The sequence below is a fragment of the Oncorhynchus mykiss genome, chromosome 1, assembly GCF_057628025.1.
Source record: "Oncorhynchus mykiss isolate SJ-2025 chromosome 1, ASM5762802v1, whole genome shotgun sequence".
Taxonomy (NCBI): domain Eukaryota; kingdom Metazoa; phylum Chordata; class Actinopteri; order Salmoniformes; family Salmonidae; genus Oncorhynchus; species Oncorhynchus mykiss.
The window spans coordinates 29616102-29642009 of NC_143022.1; the positions used below are offsets into that span (position 1 = coordinate 29616102).

General features: G+C 42.2%; 1 protein-coding gene across 5 annotated transcripts in view; it reads right to left on the minus strand.

Moving 5' to 3' along the window:
- Positions 1-4225: 4225 nt before the first annotated feature.
- Positions 4226-25908, minus strand: part of ranbp10 (RAN binding protein 10) — a 44075-nt gene continuing 22392 nt past the window's right edge. For 3 of the 5 annotated variants that reach the window (XM_090222454.1, XM_021597781.3, XM_090222412.1), the window contains 14 exons: positions 17781-17892; positions 17474-17526; positions 14748-14915; positions 14537-14559; positions 14131-14315; positions 11030-11142; positions 10790-10898; positions 9611-9759; positions 9284-9476; positions 8990-9129; positions 8725-8870; positions 7702-7813; positions 7158-7299; positions 4226-6929 (listed from right to left, as the gene is read on the minus strand). In XM_090222454.1, the coding sequence (XP_090078580.1) occupies positions 7169-7299; positions 7702-7813; positions 8725-8870; positions 8990-9129; positions 9284-9476; positions 9611-9759; positions 10790-10898; positions 11030-11142; positions 14131-14315; positions 14537-14559; positions 14748-14915; positions 17474-17522 (1518 nt within the window). In that variant the 5' untranslated portion in view covers positions 17523-17526; positions 17781-17892 and the 3' untranslated portion in view covers positions 4226-6929; positions 7158-7168. The remainder of the gene's footprint in view (positions 6930-7157; positions 7300-7701; positions 7814-8724; positions 8871-8989; positions 9130-9283; positions 9477-9610; positions 9760-10789; positions 10899-11029; positions 11143-14130; positions 14316-14536; positions 14560-14747; positions 14916-17473; positions 17527-17780; positions 17893-25908) is intronic. The other 2 variants (XM_090222489.1, XM_021597790.3) reach the window with 1 other exon arrangement.

A 25908-nucleotide genomic window follows, 5' to 3' on the forward strand; every position in this document is an offset into this window, starting at 1 on the left:
AAAATATTTAGCAAATGCAACTTATTTCTATGTGAATACTGAAATGGTCTATTAATTCCTTTTCCCTTTTAGTAGATGCTTCTATCCAGAACAACTTACAGTAGTGAGTGCATACATTTTCATACTGGTCCCCCGAGGGAATCGAACCAACAACCCTAGCATTGCAAGCGCCATGCTCTACCAACTGAACTACATCATCACATCACAACAAACCACTTGATGTCTCAATGTACTCAGTTACTGTATTGTATTGGTCATTGTTTTTCTTCATGGTGATGGAAAGTCTACAGGTACAAACCTAGAGGACCAGCCTATGTAAATACAGTAATGTACATTTACATTAAGTGGTTTGTAAGGATGGTAAATTAACACTGTATAAAAAGTGGTTGTTTTCCATGTTATTTGATCAAGATTTTTATTTTATGTTTTGTGTCTTTGCCCATAACTTTGCATATTTTGATGTAAATGTTTGAGGAAATGCTGAATTGTTTTGGGGCCCATGCTAAAGACTGGTCTGCTTGGTCTGCTAATAATAGTAAACGCCTAGCGCGCTACTTAAAAATAAAAATAAAACATATTTTTTTACTAATATACACTGCTCAAAAAAATAAAGGAAACACTTAAACAACACAATGTAACTCCAAGTCAATCACACTTCTGTGAAATCAAACTGTCCACTTAGGAAGCAACACTGATTGACAATACATTTCACATGTGCAAATGGAATAGACAACAGGTGGAAATTATAGGCAATTAGCAAGACACCCCCAATAAAGGAGTGGTTCTGCAGGTGAAAACCACAGACCACTTCTCAGTTCCTATGCTTCCTGGCTGATGTTTTGGTCACTTTTGAATGCTGGCGGTGCTTTCACTCTTGTGGTAGCATGAGACGGAGTCTACAACCCACACAAGTGGCTCAGGTAGTGCAGCTCATCCAGGATGGCACATCAATGCGAGCTGTGGCAAGAAGGTTTGCTGTGTCTGTCAGCGTAGTGTCCAGAGCATGGAGGCGGTACCAGGAGACAGGCCAGTACATCAGGAGACGTGGAGGAGGCCGTAGGAGGGCAACAACCCAGCAGCAGGACTGCTACCTCCGCCTTTGTGCAAGGAGGAGCAGGAGGAGCACTGCCAGAGCCCTGCAAAATGACCTCCAGCAGGCCACAAATGTGCATGTGTCTGCTCAAACGGTCAGAAACAGACTCCATGAGGGTGGTATGAGGGCCCGACGTCCACAGGTGGGGGTTGTGCTTACAGCCCAACACTGTGCAGGACGTTTGGCATTTGCCAGAGAACACCAAGATTGGCAAAGTCGCCACTGGTTCCCACTGAGCACATGTGACAGTCTGGAGACGCCGTGGAGAACGTTCTGTTGCCTGCAACATCCTCCAGCATGACCGGTTTGGCAGTGGGTCAGTCATGGTGTGGGGTGGCATTTCTTTGGGGGGCCGCACAGCCCTCCATGTGCTCGCCAGAGGTAGCCTGACTGCCATTAGGTACCGAGATGAGATCCTCAGACCCCTTGTGAGACCATATGCTGGTGCGGTTGGCCCTGGGTTCCTCCTAATGCAAGACAATGCTAGACCTCATGTGGCTGGAGTGTGTTAGCAGTTCCTGCAAGAGGAAGGCATTGATGCTATGGACTGGCCCGCCCGTTTCCCAGACTTGAATCCAATTGAGCACATCTGGAACATCATGTCTCGCTCCATCCATCAACGCCACGTTGCACCACAGACTGTCCAGGAGTTGGTGGATGCTTTAGTCCAGGTCTGGGAGGAGATCCCTCAGGAGACCATCCGCCACCTCATCAGGAACATGCCCAGCCATTGTAGGGGAGGTCATACAGGCATGTGGAGGCCACACACACTACTAAGCCTCATTTTGACATGTTTTAAGGACATTACATCAAAGTTGGATCAGCCTGTAGTGTGTGTGGTTTTCCACTTTAATTTTGAGTGTGACTCCAAATCCAGACCTCCATGGGTTGATAAATTTGATTTCCATTTGTGGGATTTTGTTGTCAGCACATTCAACTATGTAAAGAAAAAAGTATTTAATAAGAATATTTCATTCATTCAGATCTAGGATGTGTTATTTTAGTGTTCCCTTTATTTTTTTGAGCAGTGTATATTTTTTTATTCACATTTTTCAAGGGGTGCTGTAGCACCCTCAGCACCCCTACTTCCCACTGCTATGGGTAGGGGTTAAGGTTAGGGTAGGGACAGCCCAAGGAGGCAGGATTGCACTGACCATACATTTGTCTTTCCAACTATTCAGCCAAGTTTATCACACATTCTGCTACATCAGCCTGGCCTTTCCCGCCTTTAGGTTTCCGTGTTTACTTGTATAATTGGATCACATTTTGTCATTCTCTGACTACTTACTGGCTGCAGAGAAAATCGATCAAAACAAAAGCAAGCTAACCTAAATATGGCACCAAATAATCAGACAATTAGAAACTACTCAGTTCCTGGAGGTATTTAAAAAGGTACTTTCAACGTGAGTGAATTTGCTATGATATTACTTGCCACTGTTTTTGCTGTTTCCGAAAACTAGCTAACCATGTCTGATCTGAACAATCACCCAAGACTATAATACGAGCCTATTAACTAATTCACCTATTTCATGATTAATATGCCACTGCAGTGGAGCGATGATCAACTGCATGTGTTTTATGAAAATGAAGTGAAAACGAATGTGGACCTCTCCATTTCTACAAAATGGCTTTAAGATGGTAAGGTGGGTGCCTGCATTTCCCCCCCAAGTAGGCCATTACATCTCCAATGCATTTGTGATATTATGCATGTATGACATGTATTCTACGCAGGAGGTCCAGAACAGACATCCTCATATTTCAACACCCAGACTTCTGTAGTCACAGAGATGAGAGAAGTTGACAAGAAATTGTCCAGCTGCGCGTGGAAGGTCCCTTGTGAAGAGAGAAACAGCTGAGAGCACAAAGCCCCCTGGACATGCGATGACAACAATTGTATGGCCTTTCTTTTATATTGTTGTGGTTTTCATATAGGCTACTACTGACATTGTTTCAAAATTATTTGGGATGTTTTTGTTTACCTATAGTGTTCCATAAAATATGTCCATAATAATGTTTGCTATTTTAGTGCGTTTTCATAAGTTGAACTGGCTGTTTCTCAGTCAGTTATAATGTGTCCGTTTCTGTTCTGTGCTTCTCCCACTCGCTTAGGCTTTCCTATGAAAAGGACAGCAACAGACCTATGCAACTACATCAACTTCAGCATTCCAGAGCCAGAAATTCAGCCTCAAGTTTCCCTCCTTCCCTCCTCGGAATCATTTAGCTACCTCTGAAACTCAAGACTCCTGCATGAAAGTGTTTGATAAGAACACCACAATGGTAGCCTCTGCCATGTCCTAAACAACCGGATGTTCCAGTTTCTTTTATGCCTGCTACGTTATGTTACCACAACGGTAACAGGTAGGCCTCCTGAAATCCAGAAACACATTCTAACACAGTTGAGAATTAGTCTAACAAGACAATTTGGTGTAAGGCTCATTTAGTTGTGCAATATTCTGGCCCTGGATTCACTAGTAGAGCCGATATACAATGCAACTCTTATTTGATGAGACAGCAGCCTAACAATTGACTGATTATTTCAGGATCAAGATGATGTGTCGAAGGAAGCTCTCTAAAGGACAAGATCCTTTCATCTCTGTAATATTAACATGCTGCGTCCTCTCTCCACACATCCCAACCCTCAAGTCACTTCTGACTAACCCCTCAACTTCTTGAATTACTGAAAGTGTAGTGAGTTGACAAAAACGTATGTCAAGGACACATTTTTATATTTTGTTGACGTGTGACTCAGCAATTAATAATTTCTCCACCTGCTCTTTAGTTTATTAGTGATTTAAGTAGTAGCAATAACCAGTACGGGGCGCTAGTGTGCTGTTAACCACACACTGTTCTACTCAACAGTTGGAACCATGATACTGTATATATAAGCCAGATGTTTTGTGAGTGTGATGTTTACTGCTCATTTTGTTTTTCACTTTTGTATATTATCTACTTCACTTGCTTTGGCAATGTTAACATATGTTTCCTATGCCAATAAAGCCCCTTGAATGAATTGGTTTGTCAAACAACTTATGTATGTATTACGTGTTTGTTTCTTTGAAACTTCAAATCAACCTCAAGTCACCATCACTCGAAAGCAGGATGTCCACAAAATAATGACAAGACCAAAGAAAGTATGCTTATGGATGTGTATTTTAATAAAAATAATTCTGTCAAAATAAAACAGAATACAATATTTCTTTATCATGTTTCCAGTACATAGGTATGTTTTTTTAAATTATAATTTCTTTTTTATTGTTTAAGGTTTTAAAAGTTTCATGCTAAGTACAGGGTAACTCATTTCACAAATGCTAAACTCAATATGAAATGTAAATCATAATAGAAGTATATTGTGCACAGCTTGTTTTCAATTCCTAATTCCATTACCTTCGCCTCTCCATTTGAAGCACGGATAGCTCCAAAGGCCAATTTAAAACAGAAAAGGAAAACTGGGAGGTTGTTTGCTAGAGTAGGTGTAGGTGTGTCCATAAAAGTCCCAGGAGAAGCTCAACAGATTCCTCCCTTTCTACACACACATCCCTATATATTAGTCAAGTTACAAATTCTACTGTATAATGAATTCTCTTAAAATGGAAATATACATTTTGGGTGGCTATTCTATTGAGTTCAAAAAGCCATTTGCTGTTTTTGAAAGAAACCAAGAGATACATGATTTGCTATAATGTCAAGCTATTATCAATACCTATCTGCTGTCTGCTTCCAATATTGAAAGCCTAGGACTGGTTGTATTCTGAATGACCATTAAACAGAATAGTGAAAACCCATGTGAACGGATAGGGCCGTCTAGAGACTTAATTAACTGAACAACATGAGTTAAAATAACTCAAATTTGATTCCAACATGGGTTACAATGTGTATAGGTATGCTTCAAAAGACAGTACGCCCCAGTATGTCAGTTGACTCTCACAGGTTTTGGATGAGGTCATGAGGCCCTTTCTTTTGCTTCCTACTGCAATTCAAAAGAGGACCCTCACAAGTAAGTGAAGGTATTTGTTCTTGTTTTTCACATATTTTAGCAAGTATAAGCCCATGATGCAGATAGATGTGCAAATGTAAAGATTGTGTAAAAAAAAAAATAATAATAATCCAAATGGCCTTTGTGAACAATGTTAAGGGATATTAAAGTCTACCAAACACTAATAACAAGCTGCAAGCTGATGATTTCTACTCCCACCAGCCCTTTGCTTCACAAACATGCTTTACATGATTGTCAAAAAGTGAATGAAACACATTGCAATATGTCTAACAGGTGTAGGGGATGTCAATATCAATCTCATGATGGCCAGCAGCTAATCTGAAACATAAATGTAATATAATCTGCTAAACTACATTCAACAAACAGTGGAGCGCCTCCTGCTGGCTGGCTGAAATACTGGGTTAATACATCAATGATCAACATTTGTGCCAAGAGAACATCTGTTAAATATAAGAGAATACATACTGTAACAAAAAAGACCAAAACACATTCAACTGTGAATACAATGAACAAAAACAAACAAGAAACAAAGTTGTGGCCACATTTGTAAAAATGACTGGGTCTGTGTGAGAAAAATAGAACTGCAAGAAAGCCAGAATAAGCATGTTGGCAATGATAAGACAATGGTCTTTCAAAGCACTAATATGAAAAGACTGATAGACTGACTGTGTGGAATAAGTGTGGCAACTGGCAAGTACCATTGGTTATTAGAAAAGTTGGTCAAATTAAAAGCCTTGTATTTGGAAAATAGTTCCACTTTTTTATTCAATATATCATTATATTGTATATATTCAACATCTGACTTCATAAAAGGTATCTTCAATACAATTAGCAAGTAAAAACCAGGAGTGATATCCAAATTCAAACGACCCAAGCACTGTATGTCTGTGTGTTTTTACTGTGTGCAAGTACAAAGTATAAGTGTAGTGTATTTCCAATCAAGTGTCTCCACTAGTTTAATGTGTAACATAAGGCAGCCCAACACAGGCAACCCAATTCTGATCTTCTTTCCACTAATTGGTCTTTAGACCGATCACATCAGATCTTTTTCAGCACATATCTGATTGGGTCAAAAGATGTATTAGTGGCCAATTAGTGAAGAAGAAAAAAAAACAGAATTGGGCTGCCTGTGTAAACGCAGCCTATGTTACACATCAAACTAGTGGAGACACTTGATTGGAAATACACTACACTTATATTGAAACTCCGAAATGAATCAGTGTCATTATTTAATTTGTGCAACCATCTGGGGCTTTAAGGTGACCAGCGGGTTAGTGGCTTACAGCCACGTGCAGTCTCAGAATCAAATTCAGACCTTTAACTTTCAATTGAATCCATTTTTGGAGTACTAAGGCATACTAAGAAGTAAGAATTTGAACCAAAAAAATTCTGGTCCTCTTTCTACAATATCTTATACTGAGACGACAAAAGTCCTGTGAAAGTTCTGAATGAGAAACCAGAGTATCTTGCTTGGTAACGACAAAGCATGCCAATGTGAATTTATTTGATATGATGAACATCTTTAAAATACTGTGTAGGGAATTCAAATCCACTCATAAAAACAAAAACGGAATTCGATTATTTTTTTCAAGATGAGCACAACAAACTGACCAAATAAAAACTTGAAAATGACTATATAAACAGAATAATAATTAATTATCTTTAAATAGTGTCACACATTTTGTATTTGATAATACTAAATTAAAAACAAGCTTTCTCCTCATTCCCCTGCACATCCTGCTTCTGCCAAATGGCAAGCGACACACCAATTCAAACACATGGTCTCCTCAGTCATCTGGCAACCCATTGGAAAGTGATCTTCTTTGTAGTCCTGAACATTGCCTTAAGGATGAAAGAAACAATTTTGGAACTCCTGTATTGTAATCTTTTCAACCCTATTTCTGTACTCCAAACTGTAACCTTTACAATCATGTTTGATAATGTTGATGATAACAGCATGGGCCATGTGTAGTCAAAAATGTTCCATAAACGTTCCCTATAGGCTCAACAATCATTGACATGATGCTAGAAGGGGAGGGTCGTTATGTGTGTGTGTCCGTGCAGACTCACCTGGACTGGGGCTAGTGCAAAAAGCTGTCAACTCTGGCGAAGGAACAGGAGCCTGAGCGGACCCTGGCCATGAGCTGGACACACTCTGTGGCCTGACCTACAGCCAGCATCAGAGGGGGCTGCTTAGGCAAGTTCTGAGACTCTGAGGGGTCAAAAGACAACACAGGGATCATCAGTGTGTACATTAACGAAGCATGTGCGACTCAGTAGAGGCTGCTGAGGGGATGACGGCTCATAGTAACGGCTAGAATGGAGTCTATGGAATGGTATCGAACACATCAAAGACGTGGTTTCCATGTGGTTGATACCACTCCATTCCAGCCATTATTATGAGCGGTCCTCCCCTCAGCAGCCTCCACCGGTGTGACTCAAACTTGTACATGGCAACATGTACAGCGTGTTTCATTAGACGAGAGTTAACACACACTGCCAAGCCCAACAAAACGTGTTGGGCATCATTGTAGAAAAATAACTTGTGATCGGGAGTAAAACAAACATCTACAGTGTGCTTTCATGTCATTGTGTGTGTGAAACTTAGCCTTACCCAAGATGGCGCTGTTGAGAGCAGAGCAGATATTTTCTCTCTGCATTGGGTCTAGCTGTTGCCCAACTGGGCAGTTCCAGGGATCTGAATACGCTAATAGACTGAATGCATCCTGTAGTAAAAAAAGAGAGGGAGATAAAGAGAAAGAAAGAAAACATTGTGACCAGTTCAAGCAGAATAGCCCATTAATGACTATGATTTGGGAGCAGTAGAATGGTCTGTCGTAAACAGAGGGAACATCATTAGACCAGGGGTAGGCAACTACCTTCAGCCGCAGGACGTTTTCTGTTGTCAGAGTGGAGAGTCGGGGTGCCGGAACATAATTATAATAATTTGTCACACTGGAAATTGACCACAACTAAGCCTAAAAAGAGATTGTATTTGAAAATAACAATCATTTTATACCTTGAATTACATTGAGACACAATCACACACGTCTATTGGAAACAGATTTCCTAAATTAAACACATTTTTAGCTGAATTCCTGGGGGTTTACAGTCTTTTCTGACCAAAAACGAAAATATATATTTTTTACAAAAACTTTGGGGGGGCCAACAAAAAAACCTCTTGCGGGCCTGTTGCCGACCCAATGGCCATATACAAGTAGATGTGTGTAAACAGCTCAGAGGGGAAAGGGAATACTTAGTCAGTTGCACAACTGAATGCATTCAACTGGAATGTGTCTTCCATGTTTAACCCAACTCCTCTGTATCAGAGGGGTGCGGGGGTCTGCTTTAATCGACATTGTCGGCACTTGGGAGCAGTTGTTCGGGGTTAACTGCCTTGCTCAAGGGCAGAATGGCAGATTTTTCCACCTTACCGGCTCGGGGATTCGAACCGGTTACTTGCCCAACGCTCTTAACCACTGCCGCCCTTGGAAATCCTGCAAGTCATTGTATTGCAGCATAACAAAACATGCCCTAGGGCGGTGGTTGACAACTATATAATTTGTGAGTCATAGTCACACAGTGTACCGGCCTTATTTTGTGTGAAACCTCCCAGGCCCGTCTCCCCCCCTGGTACCTGCAGCATCTTCTTGTGCGTGGCGTTCTTGCCGTATTCCCGGCACAGCTGCTCGTTGAGGCCCTGCAGCTCGCGGCCAAACTGGATCATCCTCTCTGTGGCTGCCTGGTTCCCTCCACACAGCTGTCTGGAGGCACAGCTGTCTTCTCCAAGGAAGGAGACACACACACACAGGGTCAGAGGCCAGCCGCGGACTGAGAGTGTATTTTACACTTGCACCTGACAATCAAAATAGGAAGCGTGTGTGTGTGTTAAGCGCCTGTACCTGCCACTCCGTTGCCCAGGCTGCCGTCCTCAGCCTGCAGGATTTCTTGATGCTTGTAGGTGCCGTTCATGATCCGAGTAGAGGAGTTCTCCGCCACCCCATTAGTGTAGTGCTCTGCCTCGATCTCCATCTCACTGTCACTGCAGAGGACCCAAGTCAGGTTCACTCATCCATACAGAACATCATACCACAGATGGTTTTCCTCTCTCTCACATTCATGGACACAGATGACAGACACCCCAGTAAAAACAGAAATACATTACTAAACAGAGGAACCCTTGCCTTGCCACACACCTGGTCTCCTGGTTGCTGGTGCCACTGTGAGGCTGGGACTTGGTGGAGTCAGTGGAGTTGGACTCAGAGTAGTTAACAGAGGAAGGGGAGGAAGAGGAAGAGGAGGAGGCAGAGCTGACACCAGGGTACTTGTTGTGGCTCTTGTTCTTGTTGGGAGGGGTGACCCCGTTACTGCATGTTGGGCTGTCTGCTCCTGGAGTGGATAGAGAGCCAGGGTGAAACAGATACAAAGAGATAAGAGAGAGGATTGTGTAACACACTACGTGGATGGATAGGTAAGTAGGAGTGTGTAGGGTGGATAGGTGGCTTTGCAGGTGTTTCCCTTACCTGCGCTGTGCAGATGTGGGTTGGTGGCTCCATGTCGGGGGCTCAGGCTGGGGGAGCCAGGGTAGCTGTCCTGGGACTTGGGGGAGCGGACACTGAAGCATCGTACCTCACTGTCTGTACCGTTCACCATCTCCACAAACTGCCGACACCTGGGAGGGACGGGCAACTATTAATCTGCCTGACATTCACTATTTTGACACTCAAACAAATGGCTAACACCCTCACCTTCTTTGCACTAACACTCACACTTGTCTTTTCATACTAGCGCTGACTTTGCAGATAACTACTGTATTAAAGAAAAATGTACTTGACTGGACTACGACTGCGGAGATGGATGCACTGAGTCGCTATGGATAAGAGCATCTTCTAAATGACTTGAAATGCTTCTTTATTAGTCTCACCGACATCATTCACACCCACTCCACTATCCATCTAAGAGTCTCGTCACTCCTCTTACAACCCATGTCTGACATTGTTTATCCAGGAATACATTGTACTGTCAGATATCAACCACTACATTCTGCTTAACTGTCTGATATCTCATGCAGTCTGAACACAATTGTTATTGCAATACTTCAATTGCTTTCAGAGGTCGGCAAAGGTGTGGCCACGTAAGATCACGTCTTTGTACCCTGAAATATAGAAATGCAACAGAAACAGGTCAGACTGGTTCCAGAGTATCAGTATCTGGCTTTATGGATACATGTCATTACCATTGGATGAATGTCAAACAGAGCAGCCACCGCTCCGCTCACTCCTCTTCCATGACAAAATGGAGCAACAGGCATGACCAATCAAACCATGAGTTCCCTCAGCGGCAGCAACTGCGACCTTGTGCTCACCCTGCCCCCTCTCTGTGTAACGCTCCTCTATTGCTACAGCAAGCTCCTTTCTACCTCTATAAGAGACATAAATACTGGCCTTCTTGCCGTGTGTCTGCTTCTCATCGGATCACAGTATTTATTAATCTAATGTCTTTGTGCCATAAACACACAGCTGGGAAGCAGGCCACAGCTTTACTGCTAAGTGCTTCTAGGGTTGTATTGCATGTGACGGAGCCTGCAAAGGGCATTACAAGACCAGCAGTGCGTATCTAAGCCCCACAATTCCAATACTCCTCCATTTAGCCCTTCAATAAACACCCATAAGAGTCCCATAGTTGAGTTCAAGGCTGCTCACTTCAACATGAACAGTAAATTGGAGTTGTGTTCTAGGAGCCCAGGGTACAGCTGCTGTGTGGCTTCGATGGCCTCGCCAACCCTCCCTGCCAATACCAGCTTCTGTATTCCTGTTGACAAAAATATGCATGTTACCATTACAAACTGATTGGATGGATGACTGTGCGGAAAATTAATGACAGTGATTGGTCTTCAGTGTTTCCGTGGTATTGTCAGCGTGGAGCCTTTGTGTGGTTCTCACTCTGTCTGTTCTTTATGGAGGTCTGGTCCTCCTGGATCAAGGTTTCTGTAGCCCTGGCAAAGGCTGTGGCTGTGGCACAGTACCCATGATGCACCAGGTAGGTGGATACCATGCTGAAAGAATCAAAGACATGGTTTAGCCTTACAGTAGTACAGAGAAAGACAAAGTAGTCTGTTAGGGTGGGCGATCAGTAGGGCTGTGGCGGTCACAAAATTCTGTCAGCTGGTGATCGACAGCTATTTGCTTGACAGTCTCACAGTAATTGACCGTTAATTAACATAAACACATTTAGCATCTCCAGGCTTCCACAGTGGCCTACAAGCCACTGATGCTGATCTTGGGAACATCAACATTTAAAAAAGTCAAATAAATCTATGTAATATAGACTACACCTTCACATTAAATCTATGTAATATAGACTACACCTTCAAATTAAATCTATGTAATATAGACTACACCTTCACATTCAATCTATGTAATATAGACTACACCTTCACATTCAATCTATGTAATATAGACTACACCTTCACATTCAATCTATGTAATATAGACTACACCTTCACATTCAATCTATGTAATATAGACTACACCTTCACATTCAATCTATGTAATATAGACTACACCTTCACATTAAATCTATGTAATATAGACTACACCTTCACATTAAATCTATGTAATATAGACTAGACCTTCACATTCAATCTATGTAATATAGACTACACCTTCACATTAAATCTATGTAATATAGACTAGACCTTCACATTCAATCTATGTAATATAGACTACACCTTCACATTAAATCTATGTAATATAGACTACACCTTCACATTAAATCTATGTAATATAGACTAGACCTTCACATTAAATCTATGTAATATAGACTACACCTTCACATTAAATCTATGTAATATAGACTACACCTTCACATTAAATCCTTTATTTATTTTAGACAGGTCTAAAGAAACATGATATGAATTAAATGTAGTCTATTTCAGGAGAACAGAATAGCATACTCTGAGTTGTCCTGATGTTAGGTCCTGATCTGGCTGTGGGCTACACTAGTTCATTTAGCAGACAAGATTTACTTTGAATCATTTTATAGTATGAAGAATACAATTCAACAAAGCGGAATAAATTAGAAATTATATTTTCTCCAAACGATTTGTGGGAGTGTGCACATGTGGCTATTCTGTGTTGAGCAGTTAACAAAGAAATAGGTACTCCTATATGCTTAATTTAGAGATTACAATGTAAATTTACAAACATTGGGCTATATGTTTTGATTTTTAATACATTTTAAGATTGCATGATGAGATTCTAATGATGATTTGAAAAAAGTTGCTAGAAAGGCATGAGCTCTGCTTAGTTTTTTGCGCAGGCTGTACACACTCCAATAGTCTCTCATTCACAATTGGAGAACAACTTCATAGCATCTAGAATTTCACGCGGCATCCCCTTTGTGTGGCCATAATGCACCCTAAAAAATGCCATGACTTTTGCGGCCAGCGGACGTTGTGCCCTTCTCCCGGAGTGCTGCGCGCTCCATCACGTGATCGGGTCTTTCTCACAGGCTACAAGTGAACAGAGACACATCGGGGACGCAACTGGGCGCCTCCTTATCTAATTCCGAGGTGCATATTGAAGATGTTGGAAGAACTGTCCACATTTACTTTTCGTCAGCCAACAAGATGAGTAGGCTTAATGAACAGCAAAAGTACTAGCCTATGTCAATCTACTATCCCCTATAGTACAAAAGGTCGACCTATTCTATTCTGTGTAAGAAATAAATATTAGTCTGGGACAGTTGTGGGATGAGATAGATCCCAAATTAATACAACCACATGGTACTAGGCTATAAGCTCGAATGTTCAATTAGCAGAAAACACAATCATCAAAAATGACCGCAAATGCAATTATGCATGTAATGCTTTTATTATAAAAGGAGCATTTTTATGGTGAAAATGATCTTCCCCAAACTTGAAACTCACATACTGCTTATATATGCCAGTTAGGCTCTTACTCCACTTGTAAAGCGGATTAATGTGCTTAATTATATTAAGTTATGTTTAGTTGTGATACAAACCTCATTAAAACATATAGGCCTATGGGCTAGGCTACTTTAGTTGTGATACAAACCTCATTAAAACATATAGGCCTATGGGCTAGGCTACTTTAGTTGTGATACAAACCTCATTAAAACATATAGGCCTATGGGCTAGGCTACTTTAGTTGTGATACAAACCTCATTAAAACATATAGGCCTATGGGCTAGGCTACTTTAGTTGTGATACAAACCTCATTAAAACATATAGGCCTATGGGCTAGGCTACTTTAGTTGTGATACAAACCTCATTAAAACATATAGGCCAATGGGCTAGGCTACTTTAGTTGTGATACAAACGTCATTAAAACATATAGGCCTATGGGCTAGGCTACTTTAGTTGTGATACAAACCTCATTAAAACATATAGGCCTATGGGCTAGGCTACATGAGTTGTGATACAAACCTCATTAAAACATATAGGCCTATGGGCTAGGCTACTTTAGTTGTGATACAAACCTCATTAAAACATATAGGCCTATGGGCTAGGCTACATGAGTTGTGATACAAACCTCATTAAAACATATAGGCCTATGGGCTAGGCTACATGAGGTGTGATACAAACCTCATTAAAACATATAGGCCTATGGGCTAGGCTACTTGAGTTGTGATACAAACCTCATTAAAACATATAGGCCAATGGGCTAGGCTACTTGAGCTGTGTGACTAGGATTCGAATAAGTCGCAAAATAAAGGCATTGTTTCTTATGCTGGGCATCATAATATAAGTCATAATATATAATTCACAGGTGATAGGCTAATATTGTCACCCATCAGACTATTGTTGATTTAATCTAGTCGTTACATATACTAAATAATATATGTTTGGTAGGCTACTAATGACCATCAGCAGCATCAGAGCTTGGAGAAGCCTAATTACCGTGACTAAACGGTCACGTGGAATTTGACTACCTTCATTACTCGTGACCGCCGGTGTGGTGGTAATACAGTCACCGCAACAGCCTTAGTGATAATTGTGGTGTGGGTATGGATCCCTTACTTCTGAAGCACTGCCTGCCACTCTCCCAGTCTCTCTCCGATGGGGAAACGGGCGATCATGCCGTGGATCTTAGCCCTCCATTCACTCATATAGTCCTCAATGTCAAACACAAAGGGCTGCTGGCCAAAGTTAGCATCCACAATCTCTCCTGGAGTCTGCAGGCCCACTGTGGGGTAAAGGTTGGGCTGTGGGTAAAGGGAGAGGTGTGAAAACACATTCCCCCTCTGGCCATAATAGGAATAACTTGCCATTAATTTTGATCACTTGATAATTTGATGGCATGGCAACCGTGAATAATGTAGGACTTTTATATCATCACCACTAATGGAAGCAGCAAAGCTACCACTACTGATTGCAACAGAAGGCCTTGACATTGAACATGTCCACATTTCAGTGTAATACTCACAGGGAGATCTGTAAAGGCTACACCTGGACAACAAACAGAGAGAAAAGTGTTAATGGACTGGAAGAAATTGAAAATGTTATCATCTGCAACCAAGTAAACAGAATCGTATAAATTGCCTGGGAACATTTCAAATTGTTGAAGCATATTTTAATTTCATATAACAATTAACTTGGATGTTTTTTACCCTGCACTGTTGGTGCGCAGTTCTCACCTAGACTGATGCCATTCTTGGTGTAGAAACAGGTGTTGTTAATTAGGTTCACACAGCAGCCAATCACATCGCCTGTGGTGAAGGTTGGGCCATATGGTTGGCCAGTCCCTGAAGAACAGAAGGAGTGTCCGTCGTCGCCATGGTAACCATATGAGTGCTTGTCCCAACCTGGGATAGGAAACAAGGCAGAAGTGATTAGAGGAAATCTAGACCCATGGTATGAATATTGGATATTACACATTAACAAACTGGAGGAAACGACAGAGAAAATCAAGGCATATTGAACGAACACTTTCACATATCAAATCTAGCTAGATTAATATGCATCAGGTTATGGATAGGGCAGTGCTACTCATACATTTGAGGGGAAGGAGTGAGATGGGCGACCCCAGTAGTGTGATGAGTAATATAATCCCCATAAAGACACTGTGACATGGTGTGGAGCTGAGCCTGACAAATGGTCTCTTTCGAATTAGGATATCCCCTGTCCTGTGTAGAGTGTGCAATACTATGGGTGGCCAGCGAGAGGCATCCGTCTCTGAATAGGAGCACTGACTGATGAGTCATACTCAAACAGAGCAGTACATATGATGTTTGTGCATGGTAGCAATAGGGACGGGGAAGGAGAGTAGACTGTGTGCCGAGGGAGATGTGGATGGTAGATCTTCAAGTCAGTGCATGGGTTTGTGTGGCCTGTGTGTGTGCGCGCAGTGAGAGTATTGTCTGCTCAATCAGTGTCTGTCACCAACCAAAAAGTGAAAGCGGCACAGAGAAAGTAGGTTGTGTGTGAGAACTGTGAGGTATTAGATGAATCTGCGGAGCAGCGTTGACAGGGATATTGGTCCTAAAGCTGGGCTCAGTGTTCCCTACATGCTAATGAATTGGGCAGGGCTCCACTATGGGATCAGACACACAGAGGTCAACAGGGAATATTAAAACTATTCCAGCCAGAACCAGACCCCCACACGGTCACAGAAATGTACTGAAGTCCGTTGGCATATAATGTACTAGAAACCTAAATAAATCTTCATAAACAATATGTTCATGCAACTAAACTCTCTCACACACACAGGCTGCCATTTCCACCATATTCCAACCATTGTGTAACAGAGATACATTTGAAGCACTCAGAGCTGGGAGAGAATAAACAGCAGTTGTAGTCAGCAAGAGCATGTAGAATTGGCTGGATGAGTCCAAAGCATTCCAAAGGCCTCCGGCGCCATGGAGAATCCAATAGGCAGGTGACACAGCCTGAGGCAGGGTTCATATTATTGGTCAGAGCAGCATGGAGGAATGATCTAATAGGCAGGGAATTGCATCAGTGCACAAGGGAAAACATACTGTAGCTCCCCATGTGCCAAAGTTAGCCCCTCAGCAGCAATATGCCAACCCTCTTCCAACCTGTCTTGTGTCCCCAGCAGCCACTGTACCAATCAGTGACATCTTCACGTGTATGAGGGTGGGGGAAAGGGCGAGAGAGAATTTGATGGAATTATGCAAGAATTTATTAAAATCTACATGTACTTTCTGCTTAACCCCCATTGTCTGTTCAACTGGTGATGAAAGAAAGAGTGTTTGATTAACTAATTACTGCTGAGCAGTGGGCCAGGCCAGGCCAGGGTGCAGATGGCCCTGTATTCATGCAGTGATACCGCTCACATCTCCGCTCTGTGTTTGGTGGCAAAAACATTCATCTACTAGCCTGTTTGGTTACATTCAATCCAATCTCATCAGGCCTTGGCTGAGTTTTTGCTTGGATGGGTTCATTCACTGTATCAGTGTGCTGCAGACCAATTTGTTATATGTTCTGACCATTCAAGAGTAGGCTTATATGTAACTCTATTGTAGAATTTATGGTTGAGGAAAATTCCATTTGGGCCCAGACTGTATACTGTATTGAAGATGAGATGGCCTTAAGTGGATTTCTTGAAATTAAATGGTCAACAATTACTTGTTAATTTCTCCCTTCCTCATCAATGAATGTGAGCCAGCCACCCTGCCTGTGGCAGCTCCACTATCACCTGACCTTCACACATACACTGAAAGCTTTTATGTGGAGGAAAAAAGGTACTTGCTGGTATTTCACATGTTACATTTCATCCTCTCATTACTAATGGCTGAGCTCAAACAAGCCCATGCATGTTCTGGAACAGCCAGACACTCTGGGAGACATCACTACACATGGTTTCACTGTGACATGGAATCTAAATCCATCCAGGCACTCCAGAGGAAAGACGGTCAATCTGGAAACATAAATCTGGATGTAGATTACCATGGCACTCTAAAACGTAGCACACCACATGCAAAAGATTAACACCTTAAAACTGTGCCCCTCGAATAGTAAAAACTGAACCATATGTGGTGTTAAAAAAAACCCATCTAGAATCACATCGGTTACTGCTGCAGTGATGGTGTGAGGAGATCCATCTGAAGATAACACTGTTTGGGTTCATTTTAGAGTTGTAGTAGTAGTAGTAGTTGTCCACAATCTATTACAGTCGCACAACCAAAGCACACACTGACTATTACCCCTTGTCCTTCAATCCTAAACCAATCCAGCAGAGATTATAGGCAGGGCAGGGTTCTTGCTGTGAACCCTCTGACCTCCAAAACCCACACTCATCCCATACTGACTCACAGCCTTCCCTTCTGCCATCGCTCTACCTTCCCTTCTGCCATCGCTCTACCTTCCCTTCTGCCATCGCTCTACCTTCCCTCATACTCACCAGGCAGTCTGTTCATGTTGACCCCCTGGGCAGACAGACCAATCCCCATGTACCTGGAGACAACAACAGGAGGTGAAAGGTCAGAGACATCATTAGCTTAGACAACATGAGTCAGTCTGATATGGGTCAATAGCTGGACTGATTAATCCTTTCAGACCCAAAGTGACTTTCCTTTATTTACTACTCTTTAGTTTCTCTACACGTTGCTCAACATGTCATTTTCCACTGCAGAAATAGAGATAGGCCTACAGTAATAGCTAACATGAGTAAACAGATCGTGGGGTACTAACTATCAGCAAATACGTACCCATCCCTGCCCTTGCTGACAATCTTCACTTCAAAGTAGTAGATCCCACAGGCGGCTGGTATGGGATGAGTGGCACGCACAGACGCGGCATCCTTATGGTTCTTCCCATGGCCTACAGAAGGAGCAAAATGTTGTGTTGGAGTCAGTACAATACACCAAACATCCCACAACTCTGTCAATCTGAAAAGGTTGAGGCTTCTCTCCCCATGGACCCTGAAAAGCCTCAATCTGTACGAATTACGAAACTATTTCAAACCTCAATTTCCCTGTCAATCCTACCTCTATTTACAATAATATTCATGCAAATTCATACTTAAATCCTGTGACATGAAATCTTAGAGCGCTTCCAAGTACCATCCATAGCTGTATACATGAATGCCAAACTAGTCAGAAACATGGAGTTCACTTAGCCTGGAACACTCTGGCAGCAAAGTAATGTCAGGGTCAGTATAGTGAGGCTGTCACAGTCTCGCCATTCCATCCAGCTCATAATTGTGACAGCTCCCAGGAGTAGCCTAGAGAGCTTACACAACCCCTGTGTATGTGTGTGTGTGTGTGTGTGTGTTAGACTGTAAGCTATCCATTTTTGCTGGTTGATAAAACAACACTTAAAGGCCAGTCACAGTGCTGCTGTGAAGTACACTACATGACCAAAAGTATGTGGACACCTGCTCGTCAAATATCGCAATCCAAAATCATGGGCATTAATATGAAATAGGTCCCCCCTTTTGCTGCAACAGCCTCCACTCTTCTGGAAAGGCTTCCCACTAGATGTTGGGACATTGCTGGGGGGACTTGCTTCTGTTAAGCCACAAAAGCATTAGTAAGGTTGGGCCCTGATGTTGGGAAATTAGGTCTGGCTCGCAGTTGACGTTCCAATTCATCCCGAAGATGTTTGAAGGGGTTGAGCTCAGGGTTCTGTGCAGGCCAGTCAAGTTCTTCCACACCGATCTCAATGTACCATTTATGTATGGACCTCGCTTTGTGCACGGGGGCATTATGCTGAAACCCGGAAAGGGCCCTCCCCACTGTTGCCACAAAGTCGGAAGCACAGAATTGTCTAGAATGTCATTGTATGCTGTAGCGTTAAGATTTCCCTTCACTGGGACTAAGGGGCCTAGCCAGAATCATGAACACAGCCCCAGACCATTATTCCCTCAACCATCAAACTTTACAGTTGGCACTATGCTTTGGGGCAGGTAACGTTCTCCTGGCATCCGCCAAACCCAGATTCGTATGTCAGACTGCCAGATGGTGAAGCGTGATTAATCACTACAGAAAACACGTTTCCACTGCTCCAAAGGTGGCGAGCTTTACACCACTCCAGCCAACGCTTGGCATTGCGCATGGTGATTTTAGGCTTGTGTGCGGCTGCTTGGCCACGGAAACCCATGTCATTAAGTTCCTGACGAGAAGTTATTGTGCTGACGTTGCTTCCAGAGGCAGTTTGGAACTTGGTAGTGAGTGTTACAACCGAGGACAGACGTTTTTTTGCACTATGTGCTTCAGCACTCGGCGGGCCCGTTCTGTGAGCTTGTGTGGCCAACCACTTCGCGGCTGAGCCATTGTTGCTCCTAGAGGTTTCCACTTCACAATAACAGCACCTACAGTTGACCGGGGCAGCTCTACCAGGGCAGAAATTTGACGAACTGACTTGTTGGAAAGGTGGCATCCGATGACAGTACCACATTGAAAGTCACAGCTCTTCGGTAAGGCCATTCTACTGGCAATGTTTGTGTAAGGAGATTTCATGTCTGTGTGCTCAAATTTTATACACCTGTCGGCAACGGGTGGGGCTGAAATAGCTTATCCACTCATTTGAAGGGGTGTCCACATACACTATATATACAAAAGTATCTGTGGGCCATGCCACACAGAACATGTCTATCTATGTAAGAGGAGCTGTGCCTCTATACTGTATCTGTCTGTAACGCACGGCCATCTTCATTGCCATATTGTACAAATCCACTAATCAACCAGTCATGCATTACCACAGTCATTACAACTAATAGACAAGCAGTGTATTTATAATCACTTTTCATTTCCGCAGCAACATTAATCACTTCTATTTTTAGCCTTTCCATGAGGGCAATTCCACGGTAACAGAATTACGCTGAGACTCAGATTTTTCACTTCAACATGTATGCCAAACAAAAAACAATAATTTAAAAGTTAATTAAACCATATATGCAACTCTATGAACAAGGACTACTTTGAACAATTTACACAGAAAAACAAAAGAACTGTGCAGATGCAAAGTTTGGTAACAGAATTGCGTTAAAATCTCCCTCAGTTTTTAATGCAACCATGTTTTCCAAAACCTCTTAAATATCTGCTCCGAATTAAGATTCAAATACGTCTGCATAAATAATGGGGTGTCAGATACGACATAACACCTTCAGTTAAAAAAATCTGTTTTGGTTATTGAACTATAGTAAGTGAAGTGGATTTACACCCGGTAACAGAATTTGGGTAACAGAATTCCTTAATGGGTCCCTGATCTGTACTACACAGCAATGCATAACTATGAATATGACTGTCATTGTATTCATTGTGACGTATCTTGAATAGGTAAACAAAGCTCGAAATATACAATATCATCCTTTGCATATATGAGTATTATTCTACATACTGGCTTTTATTCTAAAGAGCTCCGCACCCAAACAAGACCAAATCTGGTTGGTCTGGACCAGACAAAATCTAAACCAATCATAGAGGTCTATATTTCAAAAGTTTGGACATCACAGTAGAGTTCAGTACAATATATTATACTTTACTGTTCTTGACTGTGCTGTACTCTACAGTGCTTCACTGTACTTTGCTGTCCAAACTTGTAAAACATAGACATCTATGATTGGTTCAGATTTGGTCCAGTCACCAATATGGAACGTCTATGGACGTTGAAATCAAGGCCGGTCCAGCTCAAAAAACAATGTCAATCAAGGCCAGGTTGGACTGACCAAATTTCAACCACTTTCAACATGGATGTCCAATTTTGGTCGTTGCTCAGTGGGTGCTGCTCATGGGTAGGTGTCAGTAAGAGTCGGGAGAGGTAACATTAACTGGAGAGAGACAAGAGAGTGAGAGGCAGGGGTTGTCCAGACTTTTCACACTCTCGTTTCAACCACCAGACAACAGAAAGAGAAGAAAACAGTTATGAGCTGAACATCACAGTATGCCAATGGAAGGGAGGACAATTGAGGGGACCCAACTGTGGTTTGGTAACAGAATTAAGCATTTTAAATCACTTATTAATCATTAAACTAATTAGTAGGTATACCTTTACTTGTTACTTATGTGAACTTTCATTATCCTCCCTCCTCATGAAATTAGAAGCACAGGGCAATATTTCTTAAACAAGGCAGAGAAATATCTCCAAAACTAAATATAAGTGTTGATATTAATTGGCAGGAGTCTTTACTTCAACATTACTGTGTTTTGATTAATTTAATTTTTCTGATAAAATCTACTTTTCCTGTTGATTGGCTCAAACGTATTAAGGAAAGAAATTCCACAAAATAACTTAACAAGACACACCTGTTAATCGAAATGCATTCCAGGTGACTACCTAGTGAAGCTGGTTGAGAGAATGCCAAGAGTGTGTAAAGCAGTCATCAAGGCAAAGGGTGGCTACTTTGAAGACTAAAATATATTTTGATTTGTTTAACACTTTTTTGGTTACTACATGAATCGATATGTGTTTCATATCTTTGATGTATTAACTATTATTATACAATAATAAAATAGTACAAAATAAAGAAAAACCCTTGAATTAGTAGGTGTCCAAACTTTTGACAGGTACTGTATGTTGTCTAAGACCCCAGTTCCATCTGTTAGAGCAGAAATCCAATCCATTACTCATGTAAAATGTTTAAGATGGAAACAGTTGAAAAATGTATCTATGCCTTCATTTCCTAGAAGTATAGACTCTTAGCTTTCATTTGACAACCAATTTGATATGCTCCTATGAACTTCACATTTTGGTGCTCATGGGTCCTTCTAGATGGAAATGACCATAACCAAAGCTCAGCAGGCCCACTCTATGACCAGACAAACACCCATAATAAATACAACACATGCACATACTTGCGTCTATAAATATCTCCAACTCGCAGTCACACCACCACCTCAGCATACAGCACTCATCAGCTCAGCAGTGCCACAGTCCTGGGAGTGAGGCTCCCTCGCTGTCTCCGTCAATCTCACTCACTCACACGCACACTTGCCATTGATTGTTATTTGTGTTATGTTTCTATTAAAAAAAAACATTTCAAATCAAATTGGATTTTTCACATACACAAGGTTTAGTAGATGTTATTGCGGGTGTTGCGAAATGCTTTGGTTTCTAGCTCCAACAGTGCAGTTTTATCTAACAATACACACAACCTAAAAGTAAAATAATGGAATATATAGATGTTATGATGAGCAATGTCGGAATGGCATTGCCTAAAATACAGTAGAATAGAATACAGTATATACATATGAGATAAGTAAAGCAGTATGGCCACTTTTTTTAAAAAAAGTACAGTCTATGTATATGGGACAGCAGTCTGACGGCCTTGAGATAAGCTGTTTTTCAGACTCTCAGTCCCAGCTTTGATGCACCTGTACTGACCTCGCCATCTGGATGATAGCGGGGTGAATAGGCAGTGGCTCGGGTGGTTGTTGTCCTTGATGAATCTTTTGGGCCTTTGTGACATCGGGTGCTGTAAATGTCCTGGAGGGCAAGTAGCCCCCAGTGAAGCGTTGGGCAGACCGCGCCACACTCTGGAGAGCCTTGTGGTTGCAGGCGGTGCAGTTGCCGTACCAGGCGTTGATACAGCCAGACAAGACGCTCTCGATTGTCCATCTGTAAAAGTTTGTGAGGGTTTTAGATGCTAAGCCAAATTTCTTCAGCCTCCTGAACTTAAAGTTTTCCAACTGCTCCACTGTGGTCCCATCAATGTGGATAGGGACGTGCTCCCTCTGCTGTTTCCTGAAGTCCACGATCAGCTCCTTTGTTATTTCGATATTGAGTGAGAGGTTATTTTCCTGGCACCACACTCCCAGGGGCCTCACCTCCCGTCATTGTTGGTAATCGGGCCTACTACCGTTGTGTTGTTGAGTTGGAGGCGTGCATGGTCATGCAGTCATGGGTGAACAGGGAGTATAGGAGGGTGCTGAGCACCCTTGAGGGGCCCGTGTTGAAGATCAGCGAAGTGGAGATGTTGTTTCCTACCTTCACCACCTGGGGGTGGCCTGTCAGGAAGTCCAGGACCCAGTTGCACAGGACGGGGTTAAGACCCAGGTACTATGGTGTTGAATGCTGAGCTATAGTCAATGAACAGCATTCTTACATATATATTCCTCTTGTACAGATGTGATAGGGCAGTATGCAGTGTGATGGCATCGTCTGTGGATCTCTTGGGGCAGTAAGCAAATTGAAGTGGGTCTAGGGTGTTAGGTGATATGATCCATAACTAGCCTCAAAGCACTTCATGATGACAGAAGTGAGTGCTACGAGGTGATAGTCATTTAGTTCAGTTACCTTTGCTTTCCTGGGTACAAGAACAATGGTGGACATCTTGAAGCAAGTGGGGACAGCAGACTGGAATAGGGAGAGATTGAATATGTCTGTAAACACTCCAGCCAGCTGATCTGTGCATGCTCTGAGGACGCGGCTAGGGATGCCATCTGGGCCGGCAGCCTAGCGAAGCTTGATTGCTTAGAGGGAATAGCTAAACTGTTTGTATTCGGCCATATTCCCAGTCGCCTTGCCACAGTTAAATGCGGTGGTTCACGCTTTCACTTTTACACGAATGCTGCCATCTATTCACGGATTCTGGTTAGGAGGGATTTTAATAGTCACCGTGGGTACAACATCTCCTATACACTTCCTGATCAACTTAGTCACCTTATCCGTGTATTCGTCTATGTTATTCTAAGAGGCTATCTGGAACATATCCCAGTCCGCGTGATCAAAACAATCTTGAAGCACAGATTCCGATTGGTCAGACCAGTGTTGAATAGTCCTTAGCACAAGTACTTCCTGCCTATAGGAAGGGAGGAGCAAAATGGAGTTGTGATCATATTTGCCTAAGGGAGGGCCTTGTAGGCATTTCGAAAAGCTGAGTAGCAGTGGTCTAATGTTTTCTCAGAGCGAGTGCTACAGTTAATGTGTTGGTAGAACCTCAAATTTGTGAAGTTCTTTGAGGGCCGTCGTGGTATCAGCTTGAGGGGGAATATACACGGCTGTAACTATAACCGAAGATATTTCTCTTGGGAGATAATACGATCGGTATTTGGTTGTGAGGAATTCTAGGTCAGGTGTTGTTACAATTACACCATGAGTGGTTAATCATGAAACATACACCCCCGCCTTTCTTCTTCCAAGAGAGTTCTTTATTCCTTTCTGCGCGATATACTGAGAACCCAGCTGGCTTTATGGACAGAGACAGTATATCCCAAGAGAGCCATGTTCCCGTGAAACAGAGTATGCTACAATCCCTGATGCTCACCCTGACCTCGTCTACTTTATTATCCAGAGACTGAATATTAGCGAGTAATATACTCTGAAGCTGTGGATGGTGTGCACGCCTCCTGAGTCGGACTAGAAGTCGACTCCGAATACCTCTTCTCCGCCGGTGGTATTTTGGATCAGCCTCTGGAATCAGTTCAATTGACCTGGGGGTACGATCAAAGGATCCAATTCGGGAAAGTCGTATTCACGGTCATAATGCTGGTGAGTTACCACCGATGTCCAAAAGTTATTTCCGGCTGTATGTAATAACACAACAAATATTCTGGGCTAATAATGTAAGAAATAACACACACAAAAAACAAAATACTGCAAAGGAGCTAGAAGCAGAGCTGCCCTATCTGTCGGCGCCATCTTGGATTTAGGCGAGAAAGAAGGGTGTTTTTTTTTTGCTGGCTATCCAACAAATCAGGAGAGGTAGCTTTTGGTTGCAATGTTGTGTAACAGTCATATAAATCTAAGTACTTGGTTACAAAATGTGTTGTTAGAGCACAACGCAAGCCTACTCAAACATTATAGGCTACATAGCTATTAAAATGTGCTCCATTTTGTTGCTTAGGGAAAAATATGATGTCCGTTTATAGAGCAAATCGTTTAGGTTTACTCTTCCATGTTTTTACTGGTTAGGCTATATTTGTTTTGATACCGCTGATGGACTCTCTTTCCAAGGCTTCCAGTCCAGAGTCAAAAGATCCCCCTCATGGTCAAGGCAGTGGTTACCAGAAAAATGTACAGCAGAACTACCCACGACAGACAAAAAAACATGCCTAAGGAAACGAATAAAAAAACTAATAAAATGATATAAATAAATATGCCAGTGTTAGCAAACACTGCATCACAGCTTCACATAGAGAGACTGGGGGGAAACCACAATCTAGTGATGTCACACAATCCGGTGATGTCACCTCCGACTGAACATGCATGATTGGTTCATCAGAAGACAATAAACCCTCTCTCTGTGCAAACATTGCAATCAGCTTAAAGGAATCACAGGGCATGTTTAAAGAGTCAGCCATGTGTCCTATGGGCTCTATAATTACCCAATAGCACATAAGACCTTGGCATGAAATAGAAACCCTTCAGAAAGCACATTCAGGCTAAATCACACAAAGAAGCAAGTACAAAGGCCAATCACTTACCATATGTGTCTATGGCACACTAATCTCATTCCTATACCACCACTTTATTAAACACACTGATGAATTACATACAACGCCCGTTCTGCCAGTCACATTCTGTTAAAGGTCCCCAAAGCACACATCCCCGGGTCGCTCCTCTTCTCAGTTCGCTGCAGCTAGCAACTGGAACGAACTGCAACAAACACTCAAACTGGAGAATTTTATCTCAATCTCTTCATTCAAAGACTCAATCATAGACACTCTTACTGACCGTTGTAGCTGCTTTGTGTGATGTATTGTTGTCTCTACTAGAGGTCGACCGATTATGATTTTTCAACGCCGATACCGATTATTGGGGGCCCAAAAAAGCAGATACGGATTAATCTGCCAATTTTTTAAAATGTATTTGTAATAATGACAATTACAACAATACTGAATGAACACTTATTTTAACTTAATATAATACATCACTAAAATCAATTTAGCCTCAAAT